The sequence below is a fragment of the Tenrec ecaudatus genome, chromosome 3 (genome assembly GCF_050624435.1).
Source record: "Tenrec ecaudatus isolate mTenEca1 chromosome 3, mTenEca1.hap1, whole genome shotgun sequence".
Classification (NCBI taxonomy): domain Eukaryota; kingdom Metazoa; phylum Chordata; class Mammalia; order Afrosoricida; family Tenrecidae; genus Tenrec; species Tenrec ecaudatus.
The window spans coordinates 35,761,624-35,770,742 of record NC_134532.1 but is presented as its reverse complement, the minus strand read 5'-3'; the positions used below and the strand labels follow the sequence as shown (position 1 = coordinate 35,770,742).

The 9,119-nt window shown below is 41.9% G+C and overlaps 1 protein-coding gene across 1 annotated transcript; it reads right to left on the bottom strand.

Moving 5' to 3' along the window:
- Positions 1–8,384: 8,384 nt before the first annotated feature.
- Positions 8,385–8,777, bottom strand: LOC142443348 (DET1- and DDB1-associated protein 1-like). The gene is made up of 2 exons (XM_075544779.1): positions 8,695–8,777; positions 8,385–8,601 (listed from the first exon to the last, which is right to left on the bottom strand). Exons 1-2 carry the CDS (start codon positions 8,775–8,777, stop codon positions 8,385–8,387), a joined length of 300 nt encoding a protein of 99 aa, XP_075400894.1.
- Between the last annotated feature and the right edge of the window lie 342 nt (positions 8,778–9,119).

Here is a 9,119-nt window from a genome sequence, read left to right as displayed (position 1 = left end):
ATCATGAAGACTACTCTCACTGTTCATCAGCAAACTCATACTGGGGAGAAACCCCATGTATGTGGTGAATGTGGCAAAGGCTTCATTCAGAAAAACCTTCTCAAAATGCATCTACGAACTCATACAGGAGAAAAACCCTATGTATGTCGTGAGTGTGGTAAAGCTTTCAGCTGGAAGAAATCCCTTTTAGGACATCAGGCATTTCACACAGGAGAAAAACCCCATGTATGTGGTGAATGTGGAAAAGCTTTTATCTGGAAGAATAATCTCAGTGATTATCAGCGAACTCATACTGGAGAGAAACCCCATGTATGTGGTGAATGTGGAAAAGCTTTTATTGGGAAGAAGAACCTCACTGATCATCGGCGAACTCATACTGGAAAGAGACCTCATCTATGTGGTGAATGTGGCAAAGCCTTTCTCAGGAAGGCTGCTCTCACTGTTCACCAGCTAATTCATACTGGAGAGAAACCTCATGTATGTAGTGAATGTGGAAAAGGCTTCACTCAGAAAGCAAATCTCAAAGCTCATCTACAAACTCATACTGGAGAGAAACCCCATGTATGTGGTGAATGTGGAAAAGGCTTTCTCCGGAAGAAGGGCCTCAGTGTTCATCAGGGAATTCATACTGGAGAGAAACCCCATGTACATAGTGAATGTGGCAAAAGCTTCATTCAGAAAGGAGATCTCAAAACTCATCTATGAATTCACACAGGAACCAAAACCCATGTATGTGGTGAATGTGGAAAAGACTTTCTTAGGAAGAATAAGCCCATTGTTCACCAGCAAACTTATCCTGGAGAGAGAGAAATCCCATGTATGTAGTGAATGTGGCAAAGGCTTCATTCAAAACGCACATCTCAAAACTCATCTATGAATTCAAACCGGAGAAAAACCTTTCATGTGGTGAATGTGATGCCTTAGTAGGTACATCAGAGATTTCACCAAGGAAAAAAGCCCTTTCCATGAATTATTTGTGGGAAATCTTATATGTGGAAGTTAGGTCTTGTTAAACATGAGAAAATTCACAAGAAAACCTTTCATTGGAGTTAGTGTGACAAAGCTTTCAAAACAAAGGAAGAGGTTAGGTGGTAGAGTTTGGCCTGGGCCAAGCATGGGAACAGACAATTGTGACTTAGCATATCAAGACCCATGTTCTGCATTGCTGTCTCTCTACTGACATGGCTCACTGTTTCAGAGAGAGGGCCTTCCAGACATCCACAGGGTGCATGGGTATCTCATTGTTCTTCTCTTTCAAAGAGCTGAACCTGGTGTTTCTGGATCAGAGGTATACCAACTAGTAGAGTATCCACACAGATGACAGTTTTGCGTGCACCACCTGCATGCTCTTTGTTACCCAGCCCCACCCACCAGAGACAGCACAGAAGTACAGTAAAAGAAGAAGAAAGAAAATAGAAGATGTATGGGAACAATTAGTCCAGAGGGTGAATTGACCACAGCGACTCTCATCCTCCACAACCCTGAGACCAGAAAAACTAGATGGATCACAAAAGGGTTCTAAGTCGAGTGGGAGACAAAAGTGGAATAAAACACAAAATCATAAAATAGTTCAGGCTTACTGGTCTGATGGAGACTTGGGATCCGCAAATTATGGGCTTTAGTGACTCTTCACTCCGGGACCTGTACTCACTCCTCTGCTTCAGCTTTCAGCCAAACAATATACTGGCTTGGAGGGGAAGGATAACATCTGAGAATAACATACATTCCCTAGAATAATCAACTCTGCACAGCCAAATGGACAGCATTTGCTTAGGGATCAAACTCTTAAAATCAAGAAGGAACAGGAAAGAAGGATGAAGAGTATAAAAACATAAGGAGGGTGGAAGTGGGAAGAAGGCTGGTATATCTTGGGAATACAATCAATGTATGAATTGTTGAATGGAAAACCATTTTACTCTGTAATGTTTTAAATCATAAAAAGTTAAAAAAAAAACAAAAACGAAGAACTCATGTCTCATCAACTATTTCATGTAGGATAGTTACCATGTAGCTGTAATGAATGTGGATAGCAAACTTTTACTTGTGTTTCTAAGTTTTCTTTATATAAAGACACAAAATTGAAAAGTGTTAAGTTCAGTTAAGATGGGAAACTCCACAGGGAGCCATGTGACATCACATACCTGTGATCTCTTGCAGAAGGAGAGATCTGGCCATGTAGTTACCTCTTTTGGTTTCTCTCAATGTATCAGTAAACTGCATTAGGATTTTAACCGATGTAGTTCTGATTGACCTTTGTCTCGAAAGGATTCATCTGCCAAAAGAGGATTTGTAAAGCAGAGAAACCATATGAATACAGGGAATGTGGCAGTGTATATGCATTTAGTGACTGGAAGTGTCTCCAGCATCCAATTACATTTTCTTTGATGTTCCTCAAAGTCCATAAGATAAACTCTGATGCACTAATTGGACAGAAGGGTTGAACAAAATGTCTGCCACATTGTATGACTGCAAATGTAAATCCTGCAGGAAATCATGAATACAGAGACTAGGAAAGCCTGATAGACATCCTGTTTGCTTACGTACATTGATATCAAGACCAATATCTGATTTTAAATTTGCTCTCTCTCTTGACCCATGTTAACTACGTTAACTGGAGAAATACTGTGACCATAGAGCAGGAATGTGAATGTTCTCATTCTCACGCAGAATTCTTTGGAAGGTGGATAATCGCAGATGCAGTTAAGTTAAAATATAACCCTTTATCCTTTGAGTTCCTTTTTGACCCATTTAAAATCTATTGTAGTTTTTAATATTCCTCTTGGATTGAACTTTATCTCTTTTACTTTCTTGTTGTTTTTTTAAAATGTATTTCTCTCTATGAATTCCATGATAACTAATTGCTGGATCATATGGGATTTCAAGTTCTGATTGTTTGTAGTGCCTCATTGTGTTCCACAGTGGCTGTATGTATTTATAAGACCACCAGTAGTATATACGAATCCCAATCCCTCCAGATCCTCTCCACCATTCGATTTCCTTCTTTGGTTTGGGCTGGCATTGTAGGGGTTAAGCGCGATCTCATTGTGGTTTGAATTTGCATCTTCCTAAAGGCTAGTGATTGCGAACATTTTTTGTTTGTTATTCACAGGTACTTCATTTTTGGTGAACTGTCCGTTCATATATTTTTCCCATTTTTTCATCGGTCTCTTGTTATTTTCTTGTTGAGATGATATAGAGTTCTGTATATATATGTTTTTAAAGGATATTTTTTTAATTTTATTTTTTAAAATCATTCTATTGAGGCTCATACAACACGTAACACAATCCACGCATACATCCAACTATCATGATCCCAGTTCTACCTTGCAAGTCCTGATGGACTGGAGGATGTATAATGGTACAGATGGGAACCGGAAACACACAGGGAATACAGAGTTCTGTATATTTTTGCAATTAGCCCTTTGTCCGATGTGTCATTGGTTAAAAAAAAAAATTCCCAATCCGTGGGCTCTCATTTCATTTTCTTGTTATTTAAAATCATTTCATTGGGGACTTGGACAACTCATCACAGTCCATATACACATCTATTTTGTCAAATATATTTGTACATTTGTTGCCCTCATTCATTCTCAAAACATTTGCTTTCTACTTAAGCCCTTGGTATCTGGGCCTCATACACCCCTCCTTCCCCACACCCCCTCCCTCATGAACCCTGGGTAATTTATAAGTTATTAATATTTTATTATATCCTACAATGCCTGATGTCTCCCTTGACCCACTTTTCTGTTGTCCACCCCCCAGAGAGGAGGTTATTTGCATATCCTTGTAATTGGTACCCCCTTTGTATCCCACCTTCCCTACACCCCCCAGTATCACCACACTCAGCACTGGTCCTGAAGGGTTCATTTGCCCTGGATACCCTGTGTTCCCAGTTCCTATCTGCATCAGTGTACATCCTCTGGTTTAGCCAGGTTTGTAAGTTAGAACTGGGATCATGATAGTGCTTAGGGGTTGGGGTGGGAGGGGTGGCGGGGGAGAAGGAAACATTTAAGAATTAGAAGAAAGTTGTGTGTTTCTTTGATGCTACACTCTACCCTAATGGCTTATCTCCTCCCCGTGAACCCTCTGCAAAGGGATGTCCAGTTGCCTACAGATGGGCCTTGGGTCCACACTCTCCCTCTTTCACAATGATAGGATTTTTTTGTTGTTCTTTGGTGCTTGATATCTGATCCCTTAAACACCACATGATCACACAGGCTGGTGTGCTTCTTCCATGTAGGCTTTGTTGCTTCTGGGCTAGATGGTCACTTGTTTACCTTCAAGCCTTTAAGACCCCAGATGCTGTATCTTGATAGCTGGGCATCATCAGCTTTCTTCACTACACTTGCTTGTGCACACATTTGTCTTCCACACTTGTGTCGTGCAAATGAGAATCACAGTAATAGAACACAGTGTTTTTATGTTGAGGGAATCCTTGAGTGGAGGCCCAATGTCCATCTGCTACCTTAATATTAAAACTATAAATATATGCACATGGATCTCTTTCTCCATCATCATATATAAATATATTGACATATATACATGCCTGTGTTTAGGTCTCTATAAATGCCCTTTGCCTCCTTGTTCTTTCCTCTGTTTCTTTTTGCTTTGCTCTTGTCCCACTATCATGCTCAGCCTTCATTTTGGTTTCAGTAATTCCTCTCGGTTCCATTGCCCTTGATCACACCCTCCCAGGCTTCCTACAGCCTCTGTTGCCACTGATTTTGAATCACTCATTCCCTTGTCCCTGGGTTGGTTAACACCACTTCCTTTCCCCACCTTACCATCTCCCATGTCCTCCCAGAACCATCAGTCCTGTTTTCTTCTCCACATTGTTTATCCAGCCTATCTTATCTTGATAGACCTGCAGAGATAATATGCACATAAAAACAGGACAGCGCCAAACAAAGCAATATAGAACAACAGCAGTAACAAAAAAACCAATGACACAAAGAATCAAAAACCATTAAAAAAAAGGAAAGTCTGTAAATGGCCTAAGGTCTGTTTGTTGACCTTTAGGAGTGTTTTCCTGTCAGGTCTGATGGGGTGCCACACCCTGGCCTCAAAGTGTATTCTTTTTATACCCCCTTGGGATAAGTTTGCTCTGTACACCCTTAGTGTTTTGCTTTGGTGGGGTCAGCTCAAGCACAAATCCTACCCTGTGTCTTCAGTGTTGTCCCATGTGGGGCTATGGGTCTGCGTGGGTGTCATGTTTCAGGATGGAGCAGGTCATAAGGTCCTCTCTGTGCAATGGCTCCTCTGAGCAGGGCTATTATCCTCAGGGCTTGGTGGTCCAGGTTGTGCTCCACTCCCTTCCTCCCCCTTCATTTGCTTCTGCTTCCTTCTGAGCATGGCAGGGCAGTTTATTTCCCCCATCAAAATGTCTATTCATTCTCTGTGGCACACCCTTCCAGGGTGGGGGTCAGGCTGGATCTGGTTTGGGCAAACCCTATAGAACAGTCTTTTTATGGATTCCCCCACCTGTTACATTGCCCCCCTGGTTTGGCGCATCATCTTGGGTTCCATATGCACATTACGATTCTGTGGGGACACAACCAATACTCTCCCCTCGGGTGGGTTAGTGCCCTGTTCCGCCCATGCCATCATCTCACTTTCTCCCCACCCATATTCTCCTGCCTCCTTTCCCCTTCTTTATGTTGGACTCACATGTACCTTCCTGGGTTTTGTCTGATCTCCTCCCAACTACCTATAATCCCACCCATGTATTGAGAGATAAGTGTCTATTCTATTCCTGCAGTGCTGATTGTACTTACCTCAGGGGCCTCATACCTGTCTTTTTGAGATTGACTTACCTCACTTAACATGATTCCTTCCAACTCTTCCCATGAAACGCCATGTTTCATGTGATTGTCTGTGCTTTTCAGTGCTGTATCATACTCCATAGTTTGTGCCAGAGTTTACTAATCCCCTCGTCTATCAATGGAAACTTAGGCTGTTTCTATGTCTTTGCGATTGTGAATTGTGCCACAATAAACATTCGAGTGCAGATGACTGGTCGTGTTTTCTTTGTTACCTCCTCTGGGTATATGCCCAGTAGAGGGATGACTGGGTCATAAAGTTGATCAATTTCCATTTTCTTTAAGTATCTCCAGATTGCTTTTCACAGAGGCTGTACATATCTACATGACCACCAGCAATGGAAGAGGGTTCCTGTTTCACCACAACCCCTCCAACACTTGTTGTTCTCTGATTTCGGCTAGGCTTGGGAGTGTCAGGTGCTATCTTATGGTTTTAATTTGCATTTCTCTTACGGCTAATGAATGGGAATACTCTCATATGCTTGTTGGCCCTTATGGATTTCTTCCCTAGTGAAAGTTCTTTTCAGTTATTTTGCCCACTTCCATAGGGGGTTAACTGTTTTCCTCTTTTTGCAGGTCATGAAGGTGTAGATTTTAGTAATGAGCTCTTTGTCCTATATGTCTTTACTAAATTCCTCTCCCAGTCTGTGGGTTGTTTTGTCACCCTCTTGGTGAAGTCTTTTGAGGCACACAGGGTTTTATTTTTATTAAATCCCATTTGTCAATTTCCAGTTCACCTGTGTGTGTGCCCTTCCCTATTGCAGTGAGCCTAAGCATTCCCAGGACCAATGATCTTAGGTTTGCCCCGATTCCCTCTTTGATGGTCCTGATGGTTTGGTGTTTTTCTTCTAGGTCCATGATCTACCTTGAGTTTAGTCTTGTGCAGGAGGTGAGATAAACATATTGTTTCATTTTTCTACATGTGGATGTCTATTTTTTCCAGCATCACTTGTTAAAAAGGCATACACTTCCCACTTGCTGGTTTGGGACCCTTGTCGAAGATCAATTTTATATGTGCTGATGGTTTTATTCCTGGGCTTTTTATTCTTTTCGACTGGTCTGAGTAGCTGCCATTGTACCAGTTCCAAGCTGTTTTGACCACTGTAGCTGTGTAATACATATTAAAATCAGGTAAGGTGAGTCCTCTAACTTTGTCCTTCTTGAGGAGTTCTCTACTAATTCTGGGCTTCTTCCCTTTCCATATGAACATAGTGATTGGTTTTTCCAATTCATTGAAGAAGGTTGTTGGTATTTGAATCAAAATAATATTGAGCTTGTAAAGTGCCTTGGGTAAGATTGTCTCTTTACTATGTTGAGCCTTCCAATCCATGAGCTTGGGATGTTCTTCTTTTTGTGGAGGTCGCTTTTGGTTTCCTGTAGTGGTATTTTGTAATTTTCCATGTATAGTTCTTTAGGATGTTTTGTTACATATAGTCCTAGGTCTTTCAGTTTGTTCTTGGCTATTGTGAAGGGTACTGCCTTCCTGATTTCCTCTTTGATGGCCCTGTCTGGTGTGTATAGCAATTCTACCAACTTCTCTTTGTCGATCTTGTATCCTGCCACTTTTCCATATTCTTCTATTGCTGTAAGTACTCCCATTGTGGGACTTTTGGGGTTTCAATACAGGATCATGTCATTTATAAATAGCGGTGGTTTCACCTCCTCTTCTCACATTTGGATCCCTTCTGCTGTCTTATGTTGTTAGCTAGAACCTCCAGTACGATATTGAATAGAAGTGGGGACAAGGAACATCCTAGTCTTGTACCATTTTTCAGTGGGATTGTTTTTGTCTTTTTTCCATTAACTATGATATTAGCTGTTAGCTTTTCTTAGACAGCTTGTATCAGCTTGAGGAATTTATCTTCCATTTCTATCTTCGTGAGTGTCTTAATTAGGAATGGGTGTTGGATGTTGTCAAATGCTTTTTCTGCATCTATGGATATTATATGTTTTTTTTACCTTGTTTTTCTTGATGTGGTATATAATATTGATGGTTTTTCACATGTTAAACCATCCCTGCATCCCTGGGATGAATCTTACCTGTTTGTGGTAGATGATATGTTTATATACTTTTGTATTCTATTGGCCAATATTTTGTTAAGCATTTTTCCATCTGTGTTCATTAGAGATATTGGTCTGTAATTCTCTATACCTGTGGGGTCTTTGCCCTGTTTGGGTATCAAAGTTATGCTGGCTTCGTAGAATAAGTTTGGGAGTTTGTCATTCTTTTCTATGCTTTGGAATACTTTATGGGGGATCAGAGTCAACTCTTAGTGGAATTCTTGGTAAAATTCTGTTGTGAAGCCATCTGGCCCAGATAATTTTTTTGTTGGTAGCTTCTTTTTTTGTTTTTTTTTTACAGGGTTTGAAGTCCTCTTTAACCATTGGTAGGAACACTTTACAGCATAAGTAAAAACTTGAGGAAAATAAATACATCAGCTCCTAGGAGAGTGGACGCAGTGTGGATGGCGTGGGGTGGGCTGGCAGGTGGGGCGGGTGCAGATGCACGATGCAGAGCAGACACGACAGGAGACTTGGGGGAGGGCAGTGAGAGTCTTAAGTGTCCTAGTGCATGTCCTGGCTGTCGGTCCAGGCGATCTTGCAGGGGGGAGCTGAGCTCTCGCCCTCCAGGTCCACTTGCTCCTGATCTCGCTTCTTGGCTGCGTTCTTTTTGTCCCATTGCTGGTGCAGGTAGCGCAGGAGAATATTGGTTTTCTCAGTCACAATGATTTGTTCAGATGGGTACTCCCGAGTGGGCAGGTAGACTGAGGGGCGTCTGTTCTATGGGAGACCAAGAAGAGTCGGATAAGAAGCTGGGTCCCCACACTCTGAAACAAGGTAGGCAGCCCAACATTGCTCTCCGGAGAGGCTGAGCGAGGCTTTGCACTCAGAGTCAGCATGGAATCGGCTAAAATTGCTTTTGTTGTAGAAGGGAAATCCTTTCAGAAAATGGGCCATCTTCTGTAGCTGCTGTTGCTGCCTCTGCCGCCTCCTCTGCTGCTGCCGCCATCGCCGCAGGTGCCACCACAGCCGCCTTCTCAGCCGCCGCCTCGCAGTAACTCATTGGTAGCTTCTTGATGACCCTTTCTGTTTCTCTTGCTATGGGTTTGTTGAGGTTCTTGATCTCTGTCTGAGATAATCTAGGGACGGACTCTTTTTTCAAGTAGCTATCCATGTCTTCCACATTTCTGAATTCATTAGAATACAGATTTTCATAGTACTTTGTGATTGTCCTTTTAATCTCATTGGGGTCTGTTGTAATTAATCCTGTTTCATCCCTCATCCTGGCTATTGATGTTT